The sequence below is a fragment of the Geotrypetes seraphini genome, chromosome 5, assembly GCF_902459505.1.
Source record: "Geotrypetes seraphini chromosome 5, aGeoSer1.1, whole genome shotgun sequence".
Lineage (NCBI taxonomy): Eukaryota > Metazoa > Chordata > Amphibia > Gymnophiona > Dermophiidae > Geotrypetes > Geotrypetes seraphini.
Window position 1 is genome coordinate 183,136,376 of NC_047088.1, and position 14,298 is coordinate 183,150,673.

The following is a 14,298-nucleotide window of genomic DNA, read 5'->3' on the forward strand; positions in this document are numbered from 1 at the left end:
AACACTTAAGTATTTGAACAAAAACTTATGTGACCTATTTGATTAATAACAAACAAGGAGCTACTCCTTCAAAGTAAACAATAATATTCATATCAGTCACAGAATTTGTTGAAGATGTCCTCTCCAAGCAGATGATGTGTATGTCACTAGCATATTGCAATGTTAGTCACAAGCTGATCAAGTTCTTACCATGTAGTCACTTCCCTTCTGATATTTTGTTGGACCATTTCATCATTCTTTTTTAGAAGCTTATTTAAACCCCCCCCCCCCCAAGTCCTCTGTCGGAAATTGAGCAATAAACTGTTTCTCACTGTGATGTAACAAAAAGATGTTAATAACCCTTCCCCCCAGTATTCAGCAGGTAGCACTGTTAATGTCCACCGCCAGTTTTGAACTAGGATATTCAAGGTTGGGCCATATCTGGTCACTGTTATTGAATATCCATTTTTTTAAGCAGGGTTGCACATCCCCGATTAACTCCATATTCAAAACTAACTGGCCATGTGTTAGTGCATAAAGGGCCCCTTTTACAAAGCTGCGGTAACAATGATGCTTTGGTAAATGTACTGAAGCCCATTCAATTTCTATGGGCTTGGATGCATTTACTGCAGTAGTTTTGCTACTGCGGCTTTGTAAAATGGACCCCAAGATAGTAATCCTATTTTTTATTATGCAATCCTATTTATGTACTAACACTAACTTGTTAGTTCTGAATATCAGGAGCTAACAGGACTCCATCCATGAAACACCCCTGGAATGCCCCTGATATAGCTGTTTGCACTTCGGCACTAACCAGTTACAAAATAACAATCCATAATAGAAGAAATAATATAATGCTTGAATAGGATAGGAAAAAATGGAATAAATTAGATCAATGTCCAAAAGGAATAAAAATAGCCAAAGGAACAAAGTAGGATGTGTAGAAACCAAATATTTTCATGCAATATTTATTCACATTTGTCAAAGGAGAGTGAAAGACGTCACATAAAAATTCTCAGACTCTCAACATGATCATGTTTCGATTGGTCAGCCTTCATCAGGAGTAACTTGAACCTAACAAACATGTAAAAGGGTAATTAGAGAATAAAATATTGATGATACAAATATCCAAAATTAATAGCCACATTAAATGATAAAAATGCAAATAAAAATGTAAATGTATATTATATAAAATAAAACTAATACAATAACATTAATTTACATTTCTTTAGACTGACCAGCAGAAACATAGCTGAGTGGAGAGTCTTTGAGAGTTTTTATGTGACATCTTCACTCTCCTTTGAGAACTGAGAATAAAGATTGCACGAGAATCCTTGGTTTTTACACACCCTACTTTGTTCCTTTGGCTGAAAAAGATAGGAAGCATGTTCATACAGTACACAAAAACCTATAATAATCTATATCTGCAGTTGTATATACATTTACACATGTATGTATTAGCATATACGTGTAGAGAACTGAAATACTGGCATTTATGCATGCTCTTTCACATCTTTCTTTTAAAGCTGAAATACCACAGAAAACAATTCAATATTCCTACACAGACTTAGCTACTGATTCTAAGGAATATGCTTGCTTTGAAATAATTTCAGTATTTTTCAGGGAGCTACAGGAGAAGATGGTCGACCTGGTCCACCAGGCCCAATAGGAATTAGAGGTCAGCCAGGTGGTATGGGCCCTGCAGGTCCAAAAGGACATAATGTAAGTATGGCATTTAATAAATCTATACTTAACTAATCAGTATTTTGAAAACAGAACATCTTTTATCATTTATTAAAGTTTAAAAATGGTCTTATCTATTACTAGGGGGATCCAGGAAAACCAGGAGAACAAGGTAATGCTGGTGTCCCAGGACAGAGAGTAAGTATTTTTAATATTTTAATTTTATTTTTTTAAGACATGTTAGTAAATCTAATCTTACCATATTAGTATACACAATTATCATACATATTAATAAATAGATTCTAATACATAGACTGGGGCCTATGTGAATAACACATGTTAATGGGGGTTATGTGCTAATAGCAATTTTAGAAATGCCACTGCAAACATGTATGCCTCTACGATGCACAGTTTTTAAAAGGACATGCACTAAATGTGTTTTTGGAGGGTCTCAAAACTATGCATATTTTACCTGTTTTGCAATGAGCAGCAATAGCATGATTTAGTACATATAACACTAGAAGGGGCATTTGTGAAAGGATGTCCAAGCCATAAGAACATAAGAACATAAGCAGTGCCTCCGCCGGGTCAGACCATAGGTCCATCATGCCCAGCAGTCCGCTCCCGCGGCGGCCCAAACCTGTCTGAATCACCAGAAGGGCCCCCTTGCCACCTTGGTTTCCCATTTAAGTCCTATCTTCCCATCGAAGTCCTAACCCTCCGGTCTTGCACATGCACGACCTGGTCGGGTTTCTATACTTATTTCCTGGATACTTCTCTCAGTATCCCCCTGGATACTTCTCTCAGTATCCCACGATCCCTTTATCCCTCAGGAATCCGTCCAATCCCTGTCCCTGTCCAATAAAAGAGACATCCAGTTCATATTATGCAAAACAAATGTCTACCTCGCATATTTTTGAACAGGAAATACATCAAGATTTCCTTTATGAAAATACATGAAATACACATCTGTGTGCTGAGGGCATCCAGTATGAACATGTATTTTATAAACAAGAATGTCCAACGAATGAACTACAAAAAAAAAAAAAAAATAGGGACAAGGATATCTATCTGACAGCATTCTTAGAAGAATGGCCACACAGACATTCATGCAGAGCAGAGGGGCAGCCTAGTGGTTAGTACAGTGTACTGCAAATTAAGGGACTCAAGTTCAAATCCCCCTTTAACTTTTCATTTTGTAATTGTGAGCCGTCTAGGAATAGAAGAATGCAGGTACATACTGTACTAGAATGTACAGTACACTACTTCAACAGCCTTCAGGCTTACATGTGTCTTATGTATTTAAGTACAGTAGACATTTTTCTGTTTCTGGAGGACTCACGATAAAATTAAAAAATGAGTTAAAGTGTGATTTGAACCTGGATCACTCGGTTTAAAGGCCACTGCACTAAACACTAAGCTACTCTTCAGACTTGGTTCCTGCTTTGCTAAAAATACCCATAATACTTGAAGCTGTCATCTAGCCTATTATCCCTTTTCAGTGTTACTTTTAGGGAAGAGGAACGGGGGACAGCAACCATGGGGGGTTAAGGATAAGGTTACCATATGGTTCCCGAAAAAGGAGGATGGATTGAGACATCTGGATTTTACTTCCATTGCTTTCAATAGAAGTAAAACCCAGATGACTCAATCCGTTCTCCTTTTTCTGCAGCCATATAGTAACTCTAGTTAAGGAGGTGTCATGCCATAATCCCTCCAGTGGTTAACTGTTCAATCAGAGCACCTTTTTGTACATTAGATTGATTGAAACAGGTCAAACATAAGGCACCCTAATTTTCAGTCTTGGATATTTCTTTCTATTCAATAATCACTGTTAGATGATCTGATTTTGAGCCCTCCCTAGACCTGTCCAAAACATACTCACAACATGCCCCCATTTGCTTTTTTGATGTACTGCAATGTTGGACATCCTTTTTCTGCCTTTATAAAATCTGAATTTGGAAGTTTCAAGCACAAGGACATCAAACGGAGCATTTTGAGACATCCATGTGCTTAAAAAATGAGACCATCACATTCTGAATTGCTTTACTAGTGCATTTGTAAGTGAAATTGTATTCTAGAATTTTTATTTCTATGTTCACTACACCTAGGGAACTCCAGGAAAAGACGGAGAAATTGGTCCAACTGGTCCTGCAGGTCCAGCTGTAAGTCATTTATATTTTAGAATTTACAGTGTCTTATAAATAAGCTAGCTATTTGAAAATTAAAACATTATATAAAGGTACAATCCACTTGATATTCAGACTGTGGGAGATAGCTGGCTGTCTCTCGTGATCCATGGCAAAACTGTAAATTCAATGCTGGAGCCGTATCTGGTGACCAGCATTGAATTTCTATTTTGGGGGGGCTGGCTGAGACATAGACAGCTAAGCCAATGTTCATCAATTGGCTGGCTAAGTTCTAATGGCCAAAGATAGACCTTCTTTTTAGGCAGGTCTACCTGGCCACTGAAGTTAGATGGCGAGCCAATGAATATTATCAGTAACCAGTTATGTTGCATGACATAGCTAGGCACTGGGCTATCTACCAAATGGGATATTCAGCGTGAGATGGCCAGCTTTGTGGTATTTAGCCAGCTGTGAGCCATTCAGACGGACGCTTGGAGTTCACTCTGAGCTCTATCTAATCTCTTGGTTTGCACCACCGAGTGTTGCTTTCGTTGGCAATTGTTTGTGTCCCCTGAGAAAGGCGTATGTAAATGCTGAAACTAGGATCCTTGTTGGAACTATTTTACTAATAAAGACTTTAGTTGGTTGAAAGGACATCTCCCTTGCCTTTTTTTGTTGTACTGTTCCAAAGTCATAGGATAACATGTGAAATTGATTTAGCTCACACTCATGTTTTAAAGAAACATCAAGAAACTGCATGTTTGCTAATAAATGTCCATCCTTTTTGTGTAGTAATAGAGAGCTTCCATGGAAAGGTGGATGTAAGCCTCATAAATTAAGAAATGAAACTAAACATATACAATATCTTGGACTTTTGCTTAACATTATTTCTTGACTATTGGGGTTTTTTATATACATACACACATACACACACTACTATGCTCAGTTGGCCCATCAGTGTTTTTTTAGGTTGTTGACAGCCATGGGCTGAATTAAGCATAGATATTCAGTGGCAGGTCATGTCCCAGTTCTGGCATTGAACATCTGGATAAGTGCAGGCACTTGAAAGTTAAACAGTCACAGGCTAATATTCAGACTGGTGCCTGGTTAGCTGGGTGGATATAGTTAGGACAAGATTTTTGCTGTCCTATCTTTATGCTTTTACTTAACTGATTAGTGGACTGAATATCACCATTAATCAGCTAAATTCTGGCTCTATCTCTGAACAGCCCCAGTAATAGTGTCATGGCAGCACTGTTTCCTCTAAGTTGAGAAGGAGTCCTCCATGTATGGTCTTGCCAGTAGAGGGCACTGTTTAGTTATCGCATTTTCAATAATGAGAGGCAAACTCTGCATGGCTTGATAGAAGACAAAATACTGATGTGCTGGCAGCAGTGCAGTTGGAGGACCCCTGCCTAGCTTAGAGGGAACAGTGCATGGCAGCCATAGGCAATATTCAGCGACACTACTTCTCTAAGTGCTGCTGAATATTGGCAGATGGCCAGTTTACTGGAGTCCTGACCAGTTAAACAATTTTGAATATTGAACCCTATGTCTTCCTAAATATGATATGTGTTGAAGCTACTATAATTAGGAATCTTTTGATAAAGATTAGCACATGTTATCTTTAGTAGAGACCATATGAATAAAATTGGTCCTGTTAAAGGTAACATGAACTTATACAGGAGTTCAATGTTCATTTCCAATTTTCTTCTTCTATTTTTTAAATTTCCACATCAGATAAGCTTGATGTTTGGAAAACAGCCTATAAACCTATGCTGCATGCATTGACTTTCACTGAGTCAGTTTAGTGAAGCGATTAAGGCGCATCCTGTGTGTGGTCCAATGTCCCATTCACACATCTGCAATTAATTATACTTTGGACCTTTGTATGTTGCTGGAACAAAACAACAACAAAAAAATCATACTTTGCACTTTACTAGAATCCACAGTAGAATAAAAAGATCTGATTTTGAATGAACTCATGGGTCAAAAGGGACTTTAAAGGCTTTATCCAAGTTAGTCATCTAATTGGATTTGAATCAAGCAATTAAAATATGTAAAAAAAAAAAGACATTTTCTTTGACACATGTAGTTTTAACAGATGTTGAAGGCCCTTATTATGTTCTCATTTATTTTTGGTTTATTTGATTTCATTTAGGGTCTAGCAGGTGAAAGAGGAGAGCAGGGCCCTCCAGGTCCAACAGGATTTCAGGTATGGCTAACGTTACATGCTCTGGATGTTATTTTGAAAGGTATGCGTAAAGAGAGGCATTTCCATGTGTAAAATGATCACCATGTTGTGTTAGAAATTTTCTGTTTTTGCGTGTAGATCTATTGGGTTTCCAAGGAGACCTGTTTTTAGTGCACCATAAAAATATGTATGTATTTTTGATTTGGCAATGTCATTACACACATACTTGAAAAAAAAAAAAAATTAGACCTGCTCTTAGGGGCCCTTTACTAATGGGTGGTAAAATCTGGACACAGAGCGTGCTAACGTGAGATTTTCTCATGCTTTAAGAGTGCTAACATGGGGCTTTTCCTGTTCATTAAGCCTGGATTTTTCAAACCTTTTTTAAAAGTATTGTCAAGTTTTATTTTTGCAGGCTGCGTTCTGATGTTGCCATTAGCGCATGTTATCTGCAGTAAGTTAATATAGGTGCACTTATGGCCATATTCTATAAACAATGGCTAACTAAAATCTGTGTCTAAGCTAAATTACTTCAATTAATAGCTTGGTAATTGATTTGCGCCATCAAAATTAATGATGATAAAAAAAAAATTGAATAAAAAAAGTTAGGCATGGAATTCTGTGTAGTGACTAATGACACCTAAGTCTAGGCACCTGAAAGTAAGTGTGATTAGGAGTGAAAAATAGGCATGGTTGACTTAGGTGTCACTAGGCATCCGAGTAAGGTGTCAGTAAATTAGGCCTGGTAAAACCTGGCCTAATATACCAGCACCTATCTCCAGGACATTAGTAACATCTAAGCATGCCTAGGTGCCACTAGGTAAGATTCTAAAAATGGTACCTTGGAGATTATTGACAACCACGCCAATTGGCACCTATAATGTAGGTGCTGCTAGCAGGGCAGGATTAATTTGTCAAGGGCCCCTAGGCACACAGGTACACTGGGACCCCTGCCCCGCCCCACCCCACCATGTGCCCAGGCAGAAACAGGATGCTGCGTCAGAGGGAATCTTTGGGCAAGCAGCACCGCTTGCAAAATTACAATTCCCGTTGCCTTTCTTACCCGCATTGCTTTCTTGTCTTACTTTCCGTCGATGGGGGGAGGGGGCCCACATTGCCGGTCGATGCTGGAGGGGCTCATCGCCATTTGGAAAAAACAATGTTGATGCCCTCCTTCATCGGGCCCCCCTGACCATTTCAGGCCCTAGGCACGTGCCTACTATAATCCTGCCCTGGCTGCTAGTCGCTGTTTATAGAATCCAGCCCTCTTTAGGAAGCACTAAGGCCCTGATTCTATAAAAGAAGCCTTTTGAATTAGTAGGCTGAATTAATTGGTTAATCGGCGCTGTTAATTGAAAGTGCTGTTAAAAAACAATAAAAAATGAACTAGCTGGTAGGCACCTAACTCAGGAGGCACCTACCACCTTATGGTAGGCATCTACACTGAACTGCCTACAGGGAAAGTAGATGTGGTTAGGGACGGGGATTGGATGTGGATTGAGTTAGGCTCCAGTAAATTAGGCCAAGAAAACTCTGGCCTAATATACTTGCACCTAACATTATGATGCCTACGGGTGCCTGTTGATTTAGGAGCCGCAAGGCATGATTCTACCAATGGTGCCTAACTTTTTATTGATATGTGGTAGGTGTTGCTTTGCTAGGCACATACTGAGTTAGGTGCTGTTTATAGAATCTGGCCTTAAGTGTTTCCATGTAAACCCTATGTTAACTACTGTGTTTCCCCGAAAATAAGACAGTGTCTTATATTCATTTGGGGCCCAAAAAAGGCACTAGGTCTTATCGGGTAGAGCTTATTTTTTTCATGTACATGATCATCTCTCCCTTCTTCTCCTTCACCCCAATTCTTCTTCTTTGCTTTCCCCCACATGTGCAACATCTTTCCTCCCCTCTCACCCATCCCCTTGTGCCTTCCCTCTGCAGCATCTTTCTATCCCTCAATCCCTCCCATCTCCCTGTGCAGCAGAACCCTTGCCAAGCTTCCATCCTTCCCTCCCTCCCATCCCCCTGTGCAGCAGAACCCTTGAGCACCCGCTGCCGCCCTCGCCATGCAGCTGAACCACCGATCATCCATCCTTCCCTCCCAACAGCGACCATAAATACTTTGCTGCAGAAGAGCATCGGGCCAGCAGCACTCACAGGCTGCTTCGCGGCCTTCTTGCTGGGGCTGTCTATGTACTGATGATGTCATCGGTACACAGACTGCAAAAATTCTCTGGTTGCCTTTCCCTGCATCTTACAGGTTAGTACAGAAGTGGGGAATGAAGGCCACAATCTAGTCAGGTTTTCAGGATGTCCCAAACGAATATGCATGAGATCTATGCATGCATATAGATCTCATGCTTATTCTTTGGGGAAATTCTGAAAACCCGACTGGGTTGTGGCCTTCATTCACCACCCCTGGGTTAGTACATAGACCTCACAGTTTGATGACTTGAGTACTTCTGATTTATTATGTTTGTATTGTCTGTAAAGTGGGGGCCCCAACCCAGTTGAAGCAGTATTTTAAAGCTCATATGCTTATCCACAGGAAGCTGTCCTTGATTCTGAATTTTGGTTCAAACTTTAGCATTAACTAAGATATGCTGATCTTTGTGATCACATTATATAATTCTCACCTTCTTAATTAAAACCATTTATTGCTTTCAGGGTTTGCCTGGCACTCCAGGCCCTCCAGGAGAGACTGGAAAGCCAGGAGATGAGGTAAGAATTATAAGTTTTCAAGTATTTAATAAACTAATTGCATTTTTCTATAGATCTTTTCTGCTTCCACTGTTTTACTGTGGAGGTTCTTAACTCAGTCCTAGGACACATGAAGCTAGACTGGTTTTCAAGATAACCACAATGAATATGCATGAGGTAAAATTGCATGCACTATTTCCCTTGTATATTACATTATGGGAATCTTGAAAACCAGACAGGCTTGGTGGGCCACAAGGCAGTACTGAGCTGAGAATTCCTGGTTTGCAGTCATCATATTTATTATTTGCATTCTTTATTTATGGTATCTATTGGGTTCCCTACTAAGAGTGCCATTCAAGGATTAAGAACCTTTTGAACTATTGGAAGATAGTTGAAGTATCCAGTATTTGCAGAATTGAATCGCTTTCAGTTGTTAACTGTTCCTCAGCACTGACATTTGACAACACAATAAAAGAGATCTATTGGTCAATATTCAAGTTGATTTAACCAGTCAGAAACAGCTGCTAACCAGTTAAATTGCTTGTTTGGAGGCTATCTGCCAATTTTCAATGGCACTTAATTGCTGAATATTAACGGTTAGCAGATAAATGAAAACTGGCTATTTTGGGCATGTTCTGGGGGCAGTCAGAAATTGGCTGGTTAAGTACTGATATTCACCACTTAACCGGCCAAGGTAGCTGCATAAATGGGACCACATAAAACACAGTCCATAGTTTCTTACATTCTGAATATCGATTTAGCCAGCTGTGCATTAGTCAGCTCCGCGTAAACCAAATATTCAGTGCTAAACCCTGGGCATGGCTTAGCATTGAATATCCAGAAATAATGCTGGCGATGATCAGCAAAACGCTCACTGCCACCAGCTGAATATTGACACCCCCCTAATTACATTTAATATAAAGAAATACAAATACTGGAGCAACATAGCATGGTAACAGAAACAGAACTGTGCAAGACTGTCGGATGAACTGATGTTTAGTAGCAGCGATTACATTGGGTTTCTGTCCAGTTCATATTTCTATTGCTCATCAACAAATACATTCACTTTACAGGTCCTTATTATTTTTGTCTTTCTGAATAGCAGAGGCATCCATATTTTTCAACAGTGCTCAGAAATCTTTTCTTTTTTTTTTCTTTCTGAGCTTCAAGAGATTTATTTTTTTTATACTGACCTTGAGATTGAAAAATCCATGTCTGTGTTTGATGGTTCATCAAAATGTGTAAATCTTTTCTGAAAATGTGACTTCGTATCTAATAAGAAGCTCTGTAATACTTGAAAATCATGTATACTAGCTGAGATAATTTTTTTTTTTCTAATATTCTTAAGTGAGATGCATCTCAGGGTTGCACATTGGATACTCATGCCCTTCATTCTTCCTCTGTTTCTATGTCCTATCTCTGGCTTTCAACCTTGCTGAACGATTTCCTGGATACAGACTTTGAGCTGGTACTTCATACTCTTTCTCTGGCCATATTCAAATCCAGACTTATATTCATCTTAAAATTGCTTTTACATCTATAATATATTCTCATAGACTCTCTTGTTTGTCAAGCATGCTTGTTGATTAGATTGTCAATTCTGTGGAGAAGGCAGGTCTGGAATTAAGGGATGCAAATAAAGTAGTTGCCTTGGTATGGCTTCATAGAGAGCTTGGGGCCCCTCCCAAATTTCTGCCCTGGGCTCTAAAATATCTAACATTGACCTTTAGAACACACATTGTCTCTTATATTGGTTGGTACAGTGCTGTGTATGCCTGGTAGTCTTAAGAAATAAGTAGCAATTATTAAGCTGAAAGGTTAAGATTTGGCAATAAAAATGCAAAAGAAAATGAGAATTAGAAATATATCATCTTTTAGACTATGATAATGAAATGGTGAGGCTATCCATTCTAAGATGGATGCTTTAGGTTTCATGTTAAAATAAATGGGCATAGTTGGTTGTCATTTTAGAAAGGATACCTATATTAAAAACATAAGCATTGCATCTGGAGGTCCATCATGCCTAGCAGTCCGCTCCCGCGGCGGCCCCCCAGGTCCAAGACCTGTAAGTGATCCTTTACCTAAACCTCTTATTCCCTAATCATTTAATATCCTGTATAGTAACCCTCTATCTATACCCTTCAATCCTCTTCTCCTTCAGGAAATCATCCAATCCCTTTTTGAAACCCAATATCGTACTCTATCCTATCACCCCTTCAGGTGTCTACCACCCTCTGAGTGAAGAAGAACTTCCTAGCATTTGTTCTGAATCTGTCTCCTTTCAATTTTTCTGAATGCCTTCTTGTTTTTTGTTGTCCCCGCTAGTCTGAAGAATCTGTCCCTCTCCACCTTCTCTATGCCTTTCAAGATATTAAAAGTCTCTATCATGTCCCCTCTAAGTCTCCGCTTTTCCAGGGAAAAGAGCCCCAGCCTCTCTAGCCTTTCAGCATATGAAAGGTTTTCCATGCCCTTTATCATCCTTGTTGCTCTTTTCTGGACCTTCTCAATCATTGCGATATCCTTCTTTAGGAATGGCGACCAATACTGGATGCAGTATTCCAGATGCGGGCGCACCATCGCCTGATATAGTGGCAGGATAACTTCCTTTGTTCTGGTAATGATACCCTTTTTGATAATACCCAACATTCTGTTCACCTTCTTTGAGGCCACTGCGCATTGTGCTGCCGGCTTCCTTGTTTTATCCACCAATACCCCCAGTCCTTTTCTAGGTTGCCTTCCCCCAGTACCATCCCTCCCATCGTATAGTTATACATCGGGTTTCTTTTCCCTATGTGCAAGACTTTACATTTCTCTACATTGAAGCTCATCTGCCATTTTTTTGCCCACTCATTCAGTTTGTTCAGGTCTCTTTGTAGTTCTTTACATTCCTCAACAGTTCTAACCCTAATGAAGAGTTTTGTGTCGTCCATGAATTTTATAACTTCGCACTTCGTCCCTGATTCCAGGTCATTAATGAATATATTGAACAGCAGCGGTCCCAGCACTGACCCTTGTGGGACACCACTCGTGGCCCCTTTCTAACCAAAGTAGTGTCCCTTTACTCCTACCCTCTGTTTCCTATCCGCCAGCCAATTTTTGATCCACCTGTGCACTTCCCCTTCTACTCCATGGCTCCACAGTTTTTTATGATAAATACAAAAGACTTCATTTTTATTTCTATTATGCATCTCATGATAGATCCTTATGATGAATTTTAGCATGGTTAGGGCTGACTAGAATACCTCTCTTGAATTCTGGTGTTCATAATTGTCACTAAATGCAATATTTCCATTTTTTCTTCTTACCTAGGGTGTTCCGGGAGACTCTGGAGCTGGAGGTCCATTAGGTCCACGAGTAAGTAATGCACCTCAACATATGCAACACTGACTAAATGGCAGCACAATATTTATGTGGAGAGCTTAGTGTGTGAATTTCAAGAGTTAGCTGCACATCCTTCACTCACTGATCAGACATATTTACTTTACATGCTTTAATAAAAGAAATACAAATATGTGCAATATGTAGCATCTAAGATACTTTAGATAAATCTAAGAACATTTCTATAGTTGCAGTTATTTAATTTTTGTCCCATGCAGCAAAAGTAGATTAATTTGTAGAAGTCTAGTAAATTTGAAAATTATCAGATATAATTTTGTAATATAATTTAAATAAATTACTCATTTTATTTTCTAATCTTCCATTAATTTTACTACCTATGTTTCCTTTCTATCATACCTTCTCTAGTTCTTTTCTATCCAATTATTTTATCTTTTCCCTTTTCTTTTCTTCAATCTCTCATTCTTTCTTGCGTAGTACCAAATACAGATCAAGCTATCATCAATGAATTAGAATATGCATAAAGTATGAGACAAGGGGTCCTTTTACAAAGCCGCGCTAGCGGGGTTAGCGCGTCGGACATTTAATCACGCGCTTACCCCAGCGGCAAGCAGAAAACCTAACGCCTCGTCAATGGAGGTGTTAGGATCTAGTGCGGCAGGCAGTTTAACGTGCGGTATTCTGTGCATTAAACCCCTACCGCACCTTGATAAAAGGTCTCCAAAATATTTGTATTTGGTTAGTACTTACTTTATAGTCCTATGAAAATTGTATGCTTGACTTAAGTCAGTGACCTATAATGTTAGAAATAGTCCAAAATATACTTTATTTTTATAGGGAGAGCGTGGTAATCCAGGTGAGAGAGGTGAGCCAGGATCCTCAGGACTTCCAGGTGAAAAAGGAATGGCTGGTGGTCATGGTCCAGATGGTCCAAAGGTAATTCATTAAATACGTAGAGCTCCTTTTCTGAACTTAATCCAGATTTCCAAATAAGAATAGCATATTTTCAGACTTATTATCATCCAGTGCATGCAGAGGGAGAATCTATAAAAGTGTGCCTATATTTAGGCATTTAGAAGGCATGAGTGTTTAGATACATGCATAAATAACCCAAATACTAGCATTAACTTATCTCCTAACTTTAATAAACTTTATGGAATTATCTCCTTAATGCTTTAGGTTTCATGTGTTTATATACAGTAATAGTTGAACTGTATTATTGAAGAATCAATCTTAATGTTCATCAGTCTAGGCCAGCTTGAGAAGCTGCCTTGAGCTGAATTCTGCTTCTTTGTTATTTCAGCTGCTTTCCGTTCCAAACTCCAACCCACCTGCTAAGCGCCAATCTCTGTTTTATCATTTCCTCTGTAATTCCCCCACTTGAGCACTGTATAGATGCATCTTCTTGTCTTGACTAGATTGTAAGCTCTTTTGAGCAGGGACTGTCTCTTCTATGATTTGATGTACAGCACTGCATATATCTAGTAACACTTTAGAAATAAGTAGTAGTTAGTAGCATATTGTGCAGCTTAAACCATTACTGTAGTCTTTGGTGGTAGAAAAGAAGGAACAAGTCAAAAGCAACATTGCTCTTCTGGTGGCTGAAATCTTGGCAGGGATCTATGGTGGGGGGGAAAGAGGGTGAGAAATTTGCAGAGGATGGCAGGAGGATGAAGAAGGTGAGATAGCAGAAAGAATGGCTAAGGAATGAGGAATCTTCTGGAGGGTGAGAGTGGGTCAGGGAAAAATGTGAGTGGATTAGCTGGGGAGAACTTGAACGGAGGGCGAGAAGGGATTTGTATGTATATGTATATTAACATGTATTGGGAAAATAAGATCAGTGTTAGAGGTGTGTCTGTAGGAAAAAGATAGGATCAGCATTTGACATGGATGTGTGTATATGTGTGAAAGGGTGCTGAGGATAGAGGTTTTGGTGAGAGATAGAGGACTAGAGATGGGGGAAGTAAATTAAAGAAAGAGGACCAGACGGGATGAAAGGCAGAACTAGAACGAAGGAGTGAACACCTCATGCTTCCCTAATTCAGATCAAATCCTAAACCCCTTTTTTATTCTTCCTTTCCGTAAGATCCCAGAAATTATATCATCCTTTATTCTTCCCCTCCCCTATATCCAGGGGCTTCTCTCTCCATTTCAAGTCCTTCCTTCCCCTGCCTCTTCTAGGTCCTTGGTCTTCTTTCTCCATCTCTGTTCTTTCTCTTCTCCATCCATTTCTGATATTTCCTGTCCTTCTACTTATTTGCAGCTCATTCCCAAGAT

At 39.4% G+C, this 14,298-nt stretch overlaps 1 protein-coding gene across 2 annotated transcripts in view; it reads left to right on the plus strand.

Annotated features, from left to right (window-relative positions):
* The window catches only part of COL5A2 (collagen type V alpha 2 chain), a 306,470-nt gene that overhangs the window by 219,025 nt on the left and 73,147 nt on the right, over positions 1-14,298 (plus strand). For both annotated transcript variants that reach the window (XM_033945794.1, XM_033945795.1), the window contains 7 exons: positions 1,603-1,701; positions 1,807-1,860; positions 3,774-3,827; positions 5,953-6,006; positions 8,653-8,706; positions 11,995-12,039; positions 12,859-12,957. In XM_033945794.1, the coding sequence (XP_033801685.1) occupies positions 1,603-1,701; positions 1,807-1,860; positions 3,774-3,827; positions 5,953-6,006; positions 8,653-8,706; positions 11,995-12,039; positions 12,859-12,957 (459 nt within the window). The remainder of the gene's footprint in view (positions 1-1,602; positions 1,702-1,806; positions 1,861-3,773; positions 3,828-5,952; positions 6,007-8,652; positions 8,707-11,994; positions 12,040-12,858; positions 12,958-14,298) is intronic.